Source organism: Vicugna pacos, chromosome 6 (genome assembly GCF_048564905.1).
Source record: "Vicugna pacos chromosome 6, VicPac4, whole genome shotgun sequence".
Classification (NCBI taxonomy): Eukaryota; Metazoa; Chordata; class Mammalia; order Artiodactyla; family Camelidae; genus Vicugna; species Vicugna pacos.
The window spans coordinates 63,583,795-63,602,171 of NC_132992.1; the positions used below are offsets into that span (position 1 = coordinate 63,583,795).

Here is an 18,377-nt window from a genome sequence, read left to right on the forward strand (position 1 = left end):
TGTGTTTTAAAAGTGGAAATTACATACACAACTAGATAGAAGAAACTTAAATGTCCATTGCTTGACTTCATAGGATTCTGTCAACATTATTTTTTGGTCAGATAACTTTTGTGTCTCTCAGATAAAAATTTTTCTCCAGCACTGTCTCAAACAACTTTGATGTGGACAATACATTACCCTCCTTCAAAGTATAGTTTCCCTCCTCCCACAGCCCCAGGAAAAAGACCATGGCACATAAAGCTCTTAAATGTATCCTGTCTACCTAAAGAGACTATTTGTTGTTCTATCCTTCCCCTCATAGTGCCATTAACCTTCTGCATAAAACTTGTAGTTGCTCCAGCACACACTTCTCTCATCCTTGCCCATGCTACAACCCATGCAAAGAATGCCTTTCCTCCCCTCTTTGCTGGCAAACTTCGGCGCCTGGCTAGGGTATGTCACCTCTTCCAGGAAGCCCTCAGGAACATACTTTCCCCTGTCTGGATGTGCTCCTTCTTTGTGTTTCTATAGCACTTCTCTCGAATTATTTTTACCTCTTTATTGGACTCCCAAGTTCGTAAGGAAGGACTATTACATTTGTCTTTCTACTCTCACACAGCAGGTATTTGTTAATGTTCTCATAATGAATGTCTCCAGCTTCCCTACATGAGGCGAATTTGTTATTGTCTTACTTCAAGAGCACATTTATAGGTGACTGCTTCTATCTCCGATTACCTGGAGCCAGATCGTACTTCCAGACCTACACTCATGTTCCTCTTAAACATAAAATGAACTGCGCCCCTTTTCATTTACCTTCTGAGGTTTATGCCTCTGGTATAACTTCATCATAGCTAAAAAAAATTATCTCACTCAGTTGAGTTCAGTCATAACATAACTCAATCATAAACACGATCGTGTGTGTTTAAGCTGCAGATGAGAGAATCACGAGGGACACGAGAATGGGTTATTTTATAGTGTGTCAACATGTGGGCTTTAATTTACAGATTTCCCTGTGAAGAACCCAAAGCGGCGGGTAAAGCACTTGAAAAGGAAAATAAGGAAAGCAGTAGAGAGAACAGGGAGGTGAAACTACGAAGCTTTGCATGGCAGGACAAGCAGGGGGAATGGAAAGCGAGGTACAGAAAGTTTGTAAACACTGGGACGACGAGCTGCAACCACTCCCCTGCCTCCCATTCTGCAGGCCGCCTGGCGAGCGACGCGGAAAAACAGCCGGCCTCCCCGGACGCTCTCCCGGGCTCTTGCTGTCCCCCCACCCCCGTCAGGCTGATTTTATCCAGCGCTCACACCCACCGAGACGTTGAGCGCGCAAAATAAATTTCCAGGAGGCCGACCGCCCATCCTAGAAATTTCTCTGTCATTTCTTTTTGTTCCCGCCCGGAGGTAGCCGCCCTCACGCCAAGGCCACGCCAACGCCCACGGCTCCGGAGAAAGAAAAAAAGCTGGCTCTGGCCCTATTCCCTCGATGGAACCGACTCAGAATGGACTGCCCCGCCCCCGAGAGCTAGGTTAGTTGGGACACTGGGCACTACACAGCATTTCAGACTTCAAGAACTGACCGAACTACCTAGACGGCCACCCTCTCCGGGCTATCGTTCGGCGCCTCCCGCCCGCGCCACGCCCCAGCCCTTCCTGCCCCACCCCACTTGGGCGTCCGCGCTGCTCATTGGCCATGTTTCCTGCCAATCCACCGGACGTCGACGAACCCCGTCTTAGGAAAGGCAAAAGCGCGCACACCTGGCCGGGGGCGCGAGCCTAACGCCCCCAAGCTGCGGGCCGCGGGGTACACTAGGGAGGGGCTTTATTTGCATAACGGCCGCCCCTCGCGTCCCTGTGCAGGCCGGGGTCCCGCCCCTCACCCAGCTAGAAATCTGTTGGGCGGTAGGCGGGTCATTCCGACCCAGGGAAGCCTGTGGCTGGCGGTCCCGGGAGCGGATTGGCTCTGGGAGTTTTCAGAAGGCGGCAGGAAGGCAACTATAAGAGCCGGGAGCTGAGAGAGGGGAGCGGGAGACGCTGGTTGCGCTCGCGGTGTTGGGTGTGAGGCGACCGTTAGTTGAGGTCGCGGATTTTCTGTCCCAGGTGTTCTCGTCTAACGTCGCTTGCCTGTCTTTCGGTCAGGATGTCTGCCCGCGGCCCGGCTATCGGCATCGACCTGGGCACCACCTACTCGTGCGTGGGGGTCTTCCAACATGGCAAGGTGGAGATCATCGCCAACGACCAGGGCAACCGCACCACCCCCAGCTACGTTGCCTTCACCGACACCGAGCGCCTCATCGGCGACGCTGCCAAGAACCAGGTGGCCATGAACCCCACCAACACCATCTTCGACGCCAAGAGGCTGATCGGACGGAAGTTCGAGGACGCCACAGTGCAGTCGGACATGAAACACTGGCCATTCCGCGTGGTGAGCGAGGGAGGGAAGCCCAAAGTGCAGGTGGAGTACAAGGGAGAGATCAAGACTTTCTTCCCCGAGGAGATCTCCTCCATGGTCCTCACTAAGATGAAGGAGATCGCCGAAGCGTACCTGGGGGGCAAGGTGCAGAGCGCGGTCATCACCGTCCCGGCCTATTTCAATGACTCGCAGCGCCAGGCCACCAAGGACGCGGGCACCATCACGGGCCTCAACGTGCTGCGCATCATCAACGAGCCCACGGCGGCGGCCATCGCCTACGGCCTTGACAAGAAGGGCTGCGCCGGCGGCGAGAAGAACGTGCTCATCTTCGACCTGGGCGGCGGCACCTTCGACGTGTCCATCCTGACCATCGAGGACGGCATCTTCGAGGTGAAGTCCACAGCCGGCGACACTCACCTGGGCGGAGAGGACTTCGATAACCGCATGGTGAGCCACCTGGCGGAGGAGTTCAAGCGCAAGCACAAGAAGGACATTGCACCCAACAAACGCGCGGTGCGCCGACTCCGCACCGCCTGCGAGCGCGCCAAACGCACCCTGAGCTCTTCCACGCAGGCCAGCATCGAGATCGACTCACTGTACGAGGGCGTGGACTTCTACACGTCCATCACCCGCGCCCGGTTTGAGGAGCTCAACGCTGACCTGTTCCGCGGGACCCTCGAGCCGGTGGAGAAGGCGCTGCGCGATGCCAAGTTGGACAAGGGTCAGATTCAGGAGATCGTGCTGGTCGGCGGCTCCACTCGCATCCCCAAGATCCAGAAGCTGCTGCAGGATTTCTTCAACGGCAAGGAGCTGAACAAGAGCATCAACCCCGACGAGGCGGTGGCCTATGGAGCCGCAGTGCAGGCGGCCATCCTCATCGGGGACAAGTCCGAGAACGTTCAGGACCTGCTGCTACTCGACGTGACCCCGTTGTCGCTGGGCATCGAGACGGCTGGCGGCGTCATGACTCCACTCATCAAACGGAATACCACGATCCCCACCAAGCAGACGCAGACCTTCACTACCTACTCAGACAACCAGAGCAGCGTGCTGGTGCAAGTGTACGAGGGCGAACGGGCCATGACGAAGGACAATAACCTGCTGGGCAAGTTCGACCTGACCGGGATTCCCCCGGCGCCCCGCGGGGTCCCCCAGATAGAGGTCACCTTCGACATCGACGCCAATGGCATCCTCAACGTCACCGCCGCCGACAAGAGCACCGGTAAAGAAAATAAGATCACCATCACTAACGACAAGGGTCGTCTGAGCAAGGACGACATTGACCGGATGGTGCAGGAGGCGGAGCGGTACAAGTCGGAAGATGAAGCCAATCGCGACCGGGTCGCGGCCAAAAACGCCGTGGAGTCCTATACCTACAACATCAAGCAGACGGTGGAAGACGAGAAACTGAGGGGCAAGATTAACGATCAAGACAAAAACAAGATCCTCGACAAGTGTCAGGAGGTGATCAACTGGCTTGACCGAAACCAGATGGCAGAGAAAGATGAGTATGAACACAAGCAGAAAGAGCTCGAAAGGGTGTGCAACCCCATCATCAGCAAACTTTATCAAGGCGGCCCTGGCGGCGGCGGCGGTTCTGGAGCCTCCGGGGGACCGACCATCGAGGAAGTGGATTAAACTTGCACTCGAGTCAGCTCAGCGTAAACCTCTTTTCCTTTCTATTTTATTTTTCCTTTTGTTTTTGTTTCTTCTTTGAAATGTCCTTGTGCCAAGTAAGAGATCTATTGTTGGAAGGCTTTTTAGCCCGGTGTATGCATATGAAAGGAAAGGTGCAACAACTTAGTTTAATTAAAAAGGTTCTAAAGTTTGCTTTTTAAAAACATTATTTGAGGTTTCTCTTTAGTGCATTTTGCGTGTTTGCTGACTTGAGCATTTTTGGTTAGCTTAGTTTGTGCGTGGAGATTTGAGATGGGAAACCTGAAGCTTGCACACGTGTTCTGTGAAAGCTTGGTAACAGTATATAGAAGCTTGAATTGTTTATTTTTATGTACTAATTTCTGAGGAAAGTGAACACTGTAGTAACGTTAAGGATGGGCATATTTTTTGAAGCAAATGCATAAATACAAATTTTAAAGTAAAGTTGAAATTGATCTCAAAATTACTGTCTTTTGAGTTTTCAATTTTCCCTTCTTACTGTTTTACTCATGTTGATCTCTAAATAAATACATTATTAGTATAAGGTGAAATTTATCTAACTCAGTTTTGTCTAATTCTCAGATAAGGTTCCTGCTTTGAATTACCAGCAACTTAAGGGGAGAAGATCTGGATAAACTTTCCCCTGTTTTAATACAGAAACCAGACTGTGGTCTGATAGTGTTCAAACTCCTAAGGCTTGGCTTCAGTTTTCAAGTGAAAATCCACCTGAAAAGTCCAGCAAAGTACAAGCTACGTTCCAGGGTTAAGTATAAAATGATCTCTAAACTAACAAAACCTGGGGCAGGAATTGTTTTCTGATAAGAGCCTAACATACTAAGAAACACGTTGCTTTCTGTTAACATACAGGTGCCTGAAACAAAAGCCAGCAGGCAAATATTAAAGCCACTTAATACTGAGTCCAAATTTAATAAAACTTGTGTTAACTTTAATTTTCTAGTGAAATAGCTCTGATTTTAGGGCAAATTCCATAAGTATGTTTCCAGCAGTTTTAATTACTTGCAGGGCAGTGGGGAAAATATAGATTCTTTTTTCTGATTGGAGAGTCAATGCTTTTTCAATACCTGCCTTAAATCACTGGAATAGATTTCTGTTTTCAAAAGACAAACTACAAGATAGTCTTGTATTTTTGTTAATATACAACTTGTCCATTTTCCAGTATTTCCGATTTGAGATCGTTAAATATAGGTATATTGCAGCCTTTTGGGATCCACTGTCCTGGGCTTAAGCTTTAAAATCCGTAGGAGAAGAGGGTTCATGTTTATTTTTATATTTTAGTGGAATGACACATCTGCTTTGTTATGATTTATTCTCTTTAAGAAGAATGTGGGAGAAATTCAGTAAAGCTGGTTGGAAAATGCATAGTTAACATAATGTTTTCATCACACAGACATTTTAATATCTCCTTCCAAATGAGGTAGATTTACTTCATGTTGTTAATAAGATAACAGTGAATTATAGAAGTTAATACTTAATTTCATAGTGTACCCATCTATATCATGCAGAGAGATTAATTTTTGAAATAATATAAAAACTGGAGGAAAAAAGTAACCTAAAAATATTGGGCTTTGGCAATGACTCACACAAGAGCTGACTCTTATGTACACACAGAACTTTTTTTTTTAGCAAGTCTCATTTGGGTGGGAGAGGAAGATAAGAAGGCAGTTGTGAAGTTGGTTCAAAATACTTTTTTTTTAAAAAATAATTGCTATTTACACTTAGAAAGCTGACGATAACTTGAGTTTTCCAGTGCTGATGCCACGTTGATGGAAAGTTTTCAGCAAGGAGGCATTAAGGGTATCTCATTGACTGCAGATAGCATCACATAAATATTTGACAAACTACCATGTTACTAACAATCAGGTAATCAGGAACCTCAGAGTGACAGTTAACATGAGTTTTTACCAAGATACTTGTTCTGTTAACCTTTTATGAGTCCTTTATTTGTTGAAAGTGTTTATCCCTTGCTCTAACTTCAAACTATCATGGAGTCTTTATATAAGTGCAATTAGGTATTAGTATTACTCATTTTAGACCTATCTTTAGAAGAGATTAGTTTCTAATATTGGAAAAATATTGGAAAAATGATCCATGGCCTGGCCTCTGGTAACTTGCTATAACACTAACATCAATCTATGTAGAGACTTCAGTTTCTTTTATTTTGAAAAGTAATTTGTAAAACTCCTGGCCTTCTTGAGTGTTTTTATTCTAGCTTCTCAAATTTGCCTAGATCTGAATATTGCTAAGATAAAGCCACCAAAGTAGCCTTTCACTGTTTCCAGGGATCAGTTGAAACTGGTAACTTGGTAACTCCTGGGTACTTCTTAGCAGATGTTAGATCAGTATAGTCAAATGACAATGGAAAAAGTACTTGATGTTAGGATGAGGCTAAATTACAGTTTAAAGATTAATTAGCATCATTTGAACTTAAAAGTAGTGTTATGCTAGGGACTAGTGGTCATGACTAAAGCTAATGCAATACATATAGGATGCTAAGGGATCGAAAAAGTACTTTTCTCAGAATTCTTCTTACCTAAATGTCTGATTAACATAGTTGTCCTTGTTTTGAGGCATAAATTTAGACACCTGTCAAAATAAGACATACCAGGTTGTTTATAGTATTTGGGATGTGTGAGATTTCATAATAAGCTTACTCTAAATTTGAAATATATAATGGAAATTAATTAAAACTTGACTTGTACATTAGGAGATATTAATGCTATTTACATCTTTAAACTTAACATGCCTAATAGGATCTTTATCATCTATTCAATATGACAGGGGGACTTAACAAGAATTTCTTTATCCTATGTGTAATCTTAGACATGAGTATAACCTGATTACCTAGATGAAATCAAAAGATCTCTTTATGAAGCTCAAATACTGGGCTACGATAAGGTATTCACCTATTTTCAATTGAATGTTGTTTATAAAAGTTGTATTGTGAGACATGTTACCCTTGCTTTTGAACACTGGAATTAAATTGAAGTTTTAAAGAATCTCAAATCCATACATCACAATTGCTAAGGGAATATATATGTTTAGGTTAAGGAACAACAGGAATATTCAATTACTTCTGTATATTTTATATATAAGTAGGTATGAGAAAACTGTTATGGAAGACTATCTTTAAGCATTAAAATTAGATACAGAATTCAAATCCTTGAAAAATTATGGATCTTTAGAAAAAAGAGCACAGTATTCATTCTTGATATAGCTCTTGGAATGGAAATATTTTAGGGTGTATGTATTTCTGAAATGCAGTAGGCTGATACTGTTGTAATATCTTTCCCTTAGAACAAATGAAGAAGTCATAGGCTCTTTTCCTCCACCCCTTTCAGTATAGATCAGGTTGTTTGTGAATTGAAGATTGGGGAAATAAGCAACAGAAAATGGAGTTGATAATTCAAATACTGGCATAGCTGTTTCCTTACATGTCAGTATTTAAAGGTAGAATTATAACACTTTGAAAATTAATCCATTATGACTTTTTCATAGTATAAATATGCATTATATCCAGTTAATATTTGGGGCCTTAAATCCGACACCAGCAACTTAGTTCTATGACCTTAGACATTTCTCTGAATTAGGCACACACACACACACACACACACACACACAAATCTTTCCCTCACAGGACATTTGGAATTATTAAATATTTAGACAGCATCTTTATCCCTATTTAAAGCATGATGATTTTTTTTAAAGGAAAATTATTTCCATTTTAGATTGTGAGTTTCTAATGTCATTAAAAAAACCTAGTTGGTGAAAAAAAAATCTAAGAAATGATTAAATCACGTTTAAAATAATGATTTAGAGCTATGAAAACCATCATTTAGTCTCTCTTTGATAGTGTCTGGTAGTGAGACAAAAATAAAAGTTGGTTCCTTCAGAGGTATCAAAGATTTCCTTTAAATATTATGTCCCTCTAGCACATGTTTATGTAGGTCATTGTTTTGAGTTCTTAATTCTTTTATTTTTACCTTAGTATACTGTATATTAGACAGCCTAAAGTAAAACAAGGTAAGGTATAAAAGATGTTTGGTTTTCTATTAAAATTTCTTCACTCACTGAGATAAAGGGAAGAGGCTGCCTTAACGTTTGGTGAATGGGTCCCATTCAGAGTCCTTGATAGCTCTCAGGTGCTTCTGGAGCTTCAGCTCAGTATTTCCCCAGGTTCCCACCCCATGTTATATACAGTGCTAGGTGAGAAGCTTTTGGTGACAGATATTTTGGTGACATCTTTTCAAGTGAGTCATCTTGATATAAGCCAGCCTTGAAGCCACAGCCTCAAAGCAGCACTGCCAGTATATAGGTGGGTTTCCTTGTATTTGAGCCAACTGGAACAGCTAGACAGTAGACTCAAGTGAGTGGAACATAAATCTAGGAGATTACAGTTTTATACCATGGTGACCAGATTATGTTTTATCAAGTAGTGAGACTGGGATGGTGGGGGTAGGCAGAAGCAGATCTATTGCTATATTTTAAAAGCTAAGTACACAATCATCAACTAATTACTGAGCATCCATTTAATGCTAATTAAGCCTTGGGGTAAAACAAAAGAATGTATTAGGGATTCCCAATCATGTAGTGTCATCTAGCATTGCTTACATCAATGTTGGAAGGGAAAAAAAAATACCAACCAGAATCTGCATATCAACTCAGTTGCAAGAAGAAATTACAAGACATGATTTGAAAAGTGTAAATGTAGAAATGTCAATTGACTACCCATAGACACAAATTTCTTTGAGCAAAGCTAATTCTGAGTACTTATTAAGGGTGCTGCTTTATACACATTACTCCTTAAAAATTCACATAACCCCTCTTTGAGTATCTTCAGAAGCGAGGTCGGTGTTGTCTAGCCCTAGGTTCCACATCTAAGTTATGCAACAGAACCAAGTTCTGAAAACGTTATTTCCACTCTTCCTCCCCTTACCCCCCTCCACTCCCATCAACCTAGTCCCAACCTGGATTTGAACTTAATTTAGTGCTGTTAAAGTTTGGAAGAAAGGGAATCCTCTCTATGGAACTGAATCTAGTTATTCTAATCAAAAACAAAAAAAAAGTGAAGTGGTTTACTTCACGGTGGAAAGGAACGAAGAACTGAACCCTAAAGAAAGAAACCCCGCGCAGCTTTGCTGTGAGGCGCCAGTGAGCCGCCACAGCAAAGACTGTCAGAAGGGGCGGGAGCGACGCCGGGCTGGCCGCCAGCCCGCGGAGGAAGCAGGGCCCGCCCTCGGCCGCCGTTTCCCGCGCCCGCGGACGGTTGCCTCCGCGACGCTATGAGGCAGCCTGCGGAATACCACGTACCTTGTGCCCGAGTTTTGTTCGAGGAGGCGGCGGTTGGACGCGCGGGCGGCCCTCACCCGGATGTAAGTGCAGCCCGGGCCGCCTCCACCCGCGCGCGGTGGGAAAGCCGCCCTGCGGCGCCGGACCGGGCTCGGTGGTCCGCGCCCTCCATCCCCTCCCCAGGAGGGGCGCCGCCCTAGCCCCGGGCGAGCCGCACACAGGGAGACGGGGCATAGTTGTCTACAGAAGCCAAACGATGGAGGTGTGTTCAGCAAACGGTCAGAACTGAATTCCGGCTCCCCGCGTAGATATCTAGATATACGAAAGTACCCCCTCACCCCCTCTAATTGATTGATTGCAAAATAAATAGCCCTCCTGCGGAGGAAGCCGCCTTGCTGTGGGAGGGGTACCCCGAAAGGAAAGGCTGCGGACTCGTAGCGCCCGCGTCTTGGAAGGGGTAAACTTGACTTCGCCCACGGCTCTGAAGGGCAGGGGCAGGGGCAGGGTTACCAGGCTCCTGTTAGGAGTATCTAACCCCTCTGAACAGTTGAGGCTGCCTTGGGCACCAGATTATTGTCTGAATCCCAATAATCAGTAAATTGTTATGATGAGCTTTGAGGTAGTGCAGGCTGAGTGAAGATTCCTTCCTTCTCTTCCTTTCTCCCCTACTTTCCTCCCTCCCTTCCTTTTGTTCTATTGAAACATCACCTAAAAACAATAAAAAAGGATAAAATCCTAGGTTCAAGTTAAGAAAAGTTTAATATCCTACATCTTTACTGAATAGAGTTAAAGAGCAACTAGTGGGAAGTATTGTTAAAAGTTCACTGTGACTTGTGGATTGTAAATTGAACCTTTATTTTTGCTGTGATCATTTCATTTTACAGCAGCTGGGATTACGGTTAGGGATGTGGTACTGGAGAGATGAAACCAGGAGTCTTGAATTCAGGAGGTAAATTTTAATAAGACTTTATTATCACTTTTATGAAAATTACATATGCTTGAGGTAAAAAAAAAATCAAGCAACACAGGAGTATAAAGAATAAAATCACTATCTGCTGAAATCCCACTGTCTAGAGATAACCGTTTTGGTGGCCAACCTTCCATGTATCACTTTCTGATAACATTTATCAACTGCTTCTCATGTACCAGACACCGTGTTAATCAGTTTGCCAACCCTTTGAAACTGCTGCATGTTAATCCACTTTTACAGGTGAAGAAACCAATGTCAAAGGGTTAAGTAGTTTGAGGAAAACTAAGTGACTTGACCAAATCACACAGCTCAAAGGTGACTAAGATGATTTAAACCTAGGTCTATTGGGCTCAGAGTCCATATTCTTAATGACTTTATAAAATTGCCTTTTTGAGTTACAGAAATGGAGTTTCATTAATGGGACCATATTACATCTGCTGCCACAGACAGTAATTTTTACAAGGTAAATTTATTAGATAGAAAAACTAATTTTAATTCTCTATTGGGAGAATAATGACTCTATTAAAGAGTGTATCACTAACCTAAGAATACTGACCATTAACCAGCTATGCACCTATTATGTCTCAGACACTCATATATTTTTCTGATTCTTAAAACAGCCATGGGAAGTGAGGGTTAATATCTCCATTTCATAGATGAAGAAACAAGGCTCAGGGAGCTTAAGTAATTGAATCAAAGTCATTCAGCCAGTAAGTAGCAGAAGGACATTTTGAACCAAGATTTATCTGATGCCAGTATCTTTTCCGCTGTATACACTGTCTTCCTCTGCTAGACTGTAAGCCCTCAATGGCAGGAACTGTTTTAGTCACCTTCATATCTTAGAGCCACCCACAGAACTTCACAGAATAGGCATGTACCAAATGTTTATTGAACAACCAACTAGATTCAAGCACTGGGCCAAGTAGAAGGCTAATTGCAGGAGGATTAAAGATAGTTATCTGGGTAAGAAACAGTGAGAGTCAGAACTAAGTCCATGTGGGAGGACTAGAGAGAAGGATGCAGGACTAAGAAACACTTTGGTGATGAAACTGACAGTCTGTTCGGATAGAATTGATAGATATAGTGCCTGGATGTGAAGGGAGATTGAGAAGTGGGTGCTTGAATTGATTCCCTGATGTCTGGCTTGGGTGATTGGGTGGCTGGAATTGCCTTTTACCCACATACAGAATAAAAGGCAAAACTGGTGTTGTGTTTGAGGTTGCTATGGTGTGCTCACATGGACACATCTCAGGCTGCTGGACAAATGGGATTGGAGCTCAGGAAGGGAATTGGCTATGCAGACGTAACTTATGGTTACATTATAAATATAATGAAATATTTACTGTCAACTAAACATAAATAAAGGCTAAGCCATTACATTAGAATCAAAATTGAAAGCTTATATTTCATAGAATATATATTTCAGTGTTTGAGTAATCTGTCATGTCCAAAGTAGTGGTTGCAATTTTTGTTCTCAGGTAGGTCACAGAAGATTCTGTCAAGTAGCTCCTAAAACATCACATTCAGTAAGTGTGAGATAGTGAGAAAGACAGCAAGATAGCTTTGGGGTTAGACAGCAAGATAATCACAGGAGTCAAAATACATGTTAAAGCACAAGAAAATGTAGGTATGAATTTCTAGTGCCAACATTTCCTTTCCTCAGTCTTCATATATTTAAAGTCCATTTCAGTCCTCTCTTTTTATGATGAAAATTGGACCATACTTTTTGCTTACTGATCTTCTTTGTAAATGTAGTTCATTTGTAATATTTTTCAAGCTAATTTTCATCACTGATCTAATAACCACCTACCCAAGTGGCACTATTTCCTGTATGAGCCTACCAACAAATTCACAAATATCAGTTTCACACTGACTTTCTTTTTCAAAAACATTCATATTCATAAATCAGAGTTTCTTTGGGTTTGTTACCAAATTATTCTTTAAATTGGTTCAATTGATTTCCACTAATTTTGTAGAATATGCATGGGATGATATAATTTAAAAGGTAGATTATATGACATAATGTTAAACAAAAAAAGACCAGATGCAAAAATGTCAGTATTGTGTGATTCAATTTATAAGACAGTTTAAAATAATAGACATAAAGGAACTGTGATGATAGAGTTCAGAGTAGTGGTTACATTTGGGGGACTATCAATTGGCAGGGATGGGGGAAGTTATAAGAGAACCTTCTGAGGTGTTGGAAATGGACTATATATTGATCTGGGTGGTGGTTACCTGGATATATACGTAGTAAAAAATTCATCAAGCTGTCCACTTAAGATTTATACACTTTACTGCATATAAGCTATACCTCAATTTAAAAAGTAAAACAAAAACAAATGAGCCCAAACTCCAGACTGTGTAAAGTACACAAATTGGGGGTAGTTAGGAAAGATGAGGAAAGGAGTACCATGAAGAATAGATGAGGGGCCACCCTTTCATGGTGGAGCTGCTTTGTGTTTGAGCAACTCAGTGTGGCGAGGGTGAGTATCAGGATTACCTTGGGAGTCCAGCTAGTAAGGACGATGCTGAGGAAGAGGAAAGCAGACTTCTGTAGGTTTTAGGCCAGAGTTAGCGTTCGGATTTGTTGGAAAGGTAGGTACTGATTCCCTTTTAAAGTCAAAGCATGTCCCAACACACATTAAAATGTAGGTTTGAAGTCAGAGAGAACTTATGACCTGGAACATGCTCTTTTTTCAGAAATAGTGCTGCAGACACTTATGTCATCCCAATTCATGGCAATGAGACAGGGCAGAGGCAGAGAAGGTGGAGAGGCGACAGTGGTCAGGATGGGAGCTGCAGAGGTGAAGGCCTTTTCAGTTACTGCTCTCATACCCAGTTCTGTTCAGTATCACATCACAAACCTTTACAGGCATACATGATGGGGTTGTATCTGTGCTCTACAGCATGGGAGCATGGACGGGTGAGATTAGAACTAGGGAGACGAGACAATTATGCAGCAGTCCGAAGGGGAGATGGAGACTTGTAGAAGAACAGAGTCAAAGAGTCATTCCAGAGGCAACTTGGAGATAAATCCAGTCTTGTGTACAGAGGGAATAGCTAGTAAGACGAGCTGTGAGACAGAGAGAGGAGGCAAGAATGTCTGGGTCACTGAGTGGGTGGTGATATTGTCCATTGAGATAAATGTGGAAGAGCCCGTATGTTTATGGAAGGGGTAAAGGTAACAAGTTTACTTTTTCAAATGTGCAGAGTTTGAGGTATAGTCATCCCTCAGTATCTGAAAGGGGTGGTTCCAGGACCACCCCACAGATACCAAAATCCACAGATGCTCAAGTCCCTTCTATGAAATGACACAGTACAGTCAGCCCTCTGTATCTGTGGGTTCCGCAACCGAGGATAGGGAGGGCAGACTGTCCCTGCCTGTGAAACCTCCAGGTCAAGAATTCAGTAAGCAGGGGTTTGGCATTCATGAGAGTACCTGGTGCTAAATTACAGTGGGAAGTGAAATGACTGTGGCCTAGAGAATACCTACTTTAAAAATTATGAAGTAAGTTTTTTAAATCATATTATTTTAAAAATCAGAAAATACCATTAAGCAAAAACAAATTAAAAAAGCTTTACAATCCCACACAGAATGAGTATAGCTGTTAACATGTAACATTTATTGTATAGTTCCAAATCTTCCTCTCTGTGTGTGTACACACACATATGTTTTTAACTTACTACATTCTGCATTTACATATCTGTTTTTCTCATTACAAAGTTGCACACAATTACTGAAAAACAAGTACATAAATGTACAAACTAGGAGGTGAAGTTTTTGCCAAGTTCTATCCCCAGAAACCACCAATGCACCAATGTTAAGGGTTACCATTGAACCAACATTCAACATACTGGTTATATTTATTTTACATCCTGTGACTGATAACTCCAATATCTGAAGTCACTGTAGGCCTGATTTTGTTGCCAGTTTTTTTTTCTAGCATTATTTAACATTAAAAAAATATATAAACATTTTAAACTTTTTATATTGGAAGATTTCAAAGAAAAGTAGGGAGAATGGGATAATGAACCCCAATGCACCCATGGCACAGCACCAACAATCATTAATTAACGTTAACTTCATGTCATCTATACCCTCTTCTACTCTACCTCTGATTATTTTGAGACAAATCCCAGATACTTCACCTGCAAATATTTCAGTATGTATGTCAAAAAAATAAGCTCTCTTAAAAACTAAATTCCTATTTACATGCCTAAAAATATAAATAGTAATTTCTTAACATTGTCACATATTCAGTTTGTATTCAGATGTCTCCTATTGTCTAATATATATATATATATATATATAATTGAAGTATAGTTGATTTACAATGTTGTGTTAGTTTCTGGTGTACAGCATAGTGATTCAATTATACATTTATATGTATTCTTTTTCATTATAGGTTATTATAAGATATTGAATATAGTTCCCTGTGCTATACAATAGGACTTTCTGGTTATTGTCTAATATTTTTGAAGTTTGTTCCAATCAGGATCCACATAATCTTCTCCTTACATTACAGTTTGCTACATCTCTGAATCAGTGTGCACCTCTTAAGGTTTTGATAGGTATCTTCACGTGATTCTCAGGAATAGCAGACAAGTGAAGAAAGAGGAGCTAGCCAAAGAGAAAGCATGATTAGAAGTGTTGGAGTTAAAACCCTGAGACACAAAGGGCTTCAAAGGTAAAATAAGAAAGGGAATTGGAGTGGGGAGTGGTCAGCAATGTCAGATGCTAAAGAGAGCTCAGGGTGGGGCAAATACTGAAAAGAAGGCTTTGGATTTAACAAGTTAGAGATCACTGGGGTCCTAGGTGAGGAGCAGTTTCAGGAGGGCAGTGGAGTAGAAATCAGATAATAGTAGCTTAAGGAAAGAATCTGAGATAAAGATGAGAAACAAGCAAAAATAGTATCTCTTATCAGTAAATTTACCAGTGAGAAAGGAGAGAGGTAGTAGCCTTTAAGGGACCCAGTACTAAGGGAAGGCAGTTTTTGTCGTTGGTTTTGTCATAAAGGTAGGAAAATCCCAAATTTGGGGAGCAAGAAGAGATGGAATAGAAGAGAAGGAATTGGGAATGGGATCAAGCGTGCGGATTAGCTTTTCCACTGAGTGTGGTGGGAAGGAAGTGATACAGACAGGAAAGCCTGGGAGTTTGAAAGTACAGGAGGATATATCTATGCTGCTCTTCTTACTGAGAATAAACCAGACCCTTCCAGGCTACCATTGTAAGGAGAGTCTTTTGGTAGCAGTGCTCCTGACCCTGACTCTTGCCCCTGAGACTGCTGCTCCCTTCAGGTCTCACTCATCAGTAACTGCCACCACAGCCACCTGGGCTGGAACCAGGGCTGAGGAAAACTGTTCATCCAAGGGCCCTGACCCAGTACCCAAATGGGGTCATTATCTGAAGCCAGGGGAGGTGATATCCAAGACCTGAGGAGGAGAAAGAGTTGGGAAGATGAATGGAGATTGGGTTGGGGAGGAGGAGTGTGTATTCCTGGCAGAAAGAACAGCATGTGCCGAGGCCCAGACATATCTGAGACTGCAAGGAGTTCAGTAGGCTGAGTACAGAGTTCCAGGCACGTGTTAAAGAGATGAAGTAGAGGTTTTAAACCAGGGCAAGATCATGAGAGGTCTTGCATACCATGCTGAAGAATTTGAACTTTATTCAGAGGGCACAGGGGAGCCATCAAAAGGTTTTAAACAGGGAAGTAAATTGTGATGAGAACCACATCTTAGGAAAATGACTCTGGCTGCAGCTTGGAAAGTCTTGGAGGGAGACAAGACTGGAGGCAGGGATATCAGTGAAGAAGCAGTTGCGGAAATTCAGTTGACAGGTGATGGTGGCTAAAGTTAAGATGGTGACAATGGGAAGAGAGAGAAGCAGTCAAGTTCAAGATATATTAAGGAATTAAGTGATTAGTGGGTTGTGAGGGTTAAGGGTATGGAGGAATCAAGGATAGACACTGTTTTCTGGCTTGGGTGCCTGGTGGATGTTGGTACCCATTTGCTGAGATGGGGAAGTAGGAGTAGGGACTACAGATTAAAAGGGGGATTAGTTCATTTTTGGACATGCTGTGTTTGAAGTGTCTGTCGGATGCCCAAGCGGAGGTGTCCAATAGGCATATGGATCAATTCATAAGTCTGGAGAAAGATCTGAACCTTATATATAAATTTGTGAATTATCGGTATTAGTAGAGTAGATGGAATTACTCACAGGAAGTGTGAAGAATAATCAGACGCAACCCTGAGAAAGGCCCTCATGCAGGGAGCATGCCTGGGTGAAGGAGCTTCTGAAGGAGTCTAAGGAAGAGCAGCTGGAGTTGGGGGCTGGAGGGAATTAAGCGTGTCATGAATCCAGATAATCTGCTTTACAAAGTAACAGCTTGATCTCAGCGGTGTTCAAATTCTATCTTGTCAACTTAAGACCCTGGAAATCCCTTCTAGGGTTTTAATCTCCCTCCACATGAGGAAGACCACATTTTACACCCACTAGCCAACAGGAGTTTGCAGACATCTGTATACTCTCAAATTCAGATCAAGGGAAGATGATCCCTTTCTTCTTCCCCACCTTGCAGTTCCTGGCATCTTTCCTGGATGAATGACAATGGAAAACCGACCCTTGAGAGACCTAATTCCCTACTTACAGGCAGAGTTTGACCTTTGCAGATTATACCCTGAGGGGGAATAACTGTATGAGGTTATAACAGTATACCCATCACCTCCATACAAAAAAATGACACACAGTAATGGGCAGAGAAGGGATGATAATTATTTCCTAATAGGCAGTTAGGGAAGAGACAGTGGAGAGTGGTTTGGAGGGAAATGTGGGTTCAAATCCTAGTTTGCCACCTACTAGGTGATTATCATTTGTCAAGTTACTTAGCCTTGTTAATTATCAGTTCCCTTATCTACAAAATGAAATAATAATGCCTTGTGAGGAGTAAATGAGGGTGTTGCATAATTCATCAGCATGCATGCCCATTTCTTCCTTATTTGTTGAAGAGGGAATGCCTTTATTCACAGGCCACATCTGGGTTGGCCCACATGACGTGCTTCTCTCTGATACAGTGTCCATAGTCCTGTCCCTTCATGTTTCAAGTGCCCCTGCTCCCAACTGGGGAGAGAACCAGCAGCCTCTGAGTCTTTGCCAAGGTCACTGACTCTCCTGAGGACATACAGTCGAGGAAACTACATGTTGAGAAGCCCCGAACTTCTCTTGTTTTTTAATAGCCTAAGAAAAGACTCTAGTGACCACTGAAGACCTCACTTGTGTGGAAGCCAAGAGTGGTTCAACCCTCTGCATTTTAGTAATGACTCCCAGGAGAAAACATGACTGCATTTTCTCATTTATTTGAGGGCAAAGGGAAATGACGTGATTGTGCTGTAATATTAGGAAAGTACATCAACACAGTGTGGTCTGTGATTCTAAATGGGTTGCCAAATTGAAGGGGAGACTGTGGAGATTGGAGGAAGGTACAGAACTGGTTTGGGAGCCAATCAGAGGTGCAGTTCAAAGGACAATTTTCAGTTATTACTAGTGATGCTTCTTAAGTTATTCCAAATGTACTGTGGGCATAGGCTGCTTTTAGGGCTATGGCAGGGCACTCACTGAGACAAGTCCATCTCACTATCTGAATTGGAGAATGACTTCAGTCAAGTGAAAAGCCACTCAGGCAGTGTGGGAAGGCATGTTCACAGGTCAGAAAATAAGGACTAGCGGTTTAGCAGTAAATGCCAGCCTGTTGGCTAAGGGCAGACACTTGCCTGCCACAAATTTCAATCACTGAGACATGGTCAGCCTTTCTGAGCATTAGTTCTCCTTTAGTAAAACGACAGCCATGTACTAGATGATCTTTTAGATGTCCTCTATCTATGATCTTATGCTTATATAATTATAAGTTCATTTGACTTGGTTCATAGATCTAATCTATAAGATTCCAAATGTATCCTTTCAAATTTCTTATTTTAAGGCTCTCTCATCTCAAATCATCTCAGGCAACTAATAAGGCAGGAAACCTTGAATTATAGGGATGGGACTGAGACAAGGGT

At 42.6% G+C, this 18,377-nt stretch overlaps 3 protein-coding genes across 7 annotated transcripts in view; all 3 read left to right on the forward strand.

Moving 5' to 3' along the window:
• ZBTB1 (zinc finger and BTB domain containing 1) overlaps nt 1-1,334 on the forward strand; it is a 29,568-nt gene extending 28,234 nt beyond the window's left edge. For both annotated transcript variants that reach the window (XR_012073677.1, XR_012073679.1), the window contains exon 5: nt 984-1,334. The gene's annotated coding sequence lies outside the window, so the exon portion shown is untranslated. The remainder of the gene's footprint in view (nt 1-983) is intronic.
• Nucleotides 1,335-1,837: 503 nt separating this feature from the next.
• HSPA2 (heat shock protein family A (Hsp70) member 2) lies at nt 1,838-4,508 on the forward strand. Its single transcript, XM_006206968.3, has one exon. The coding sequence runs from the start codon at nt 2,117-2,119 to the stop codon at nt 4,025-4,027; it is 1,911 nt and encodes a 636-aa protein (XP_006207030.1). The 5' UTR covers nt 1,838-2,116; the 3' UTR covers nt 4,028-4,508.
• A 4,827-nt stretch (nt 4,509-9,335) lies between these two features.
• PPP1R36 (protein phosphatase 1 regulatory subunit 36) overlaps nt 9,336-18,377 on the forward strand; it is a 31,706-nt gene continuing 22,664 nt past the window's right edge. The window contains exons 1-2 of one of the 4 annotated variants that reach the window (XM_015241509.3): nt 9,336-9,435; nt 10,237-10,301. In XM_015241509.3, coding sequence (XP_015096995.1) covers nt 9,346-9,435; nt 10,237-10,301 — 155 coding nt within the window. In that variant the 5' untranslated portion in view covers nt 9,336-9,345. The other 3 variants (XM_072963220.1, XM_015241510.3, XM_072963219.1) reach the window with 3 other exon arrangements.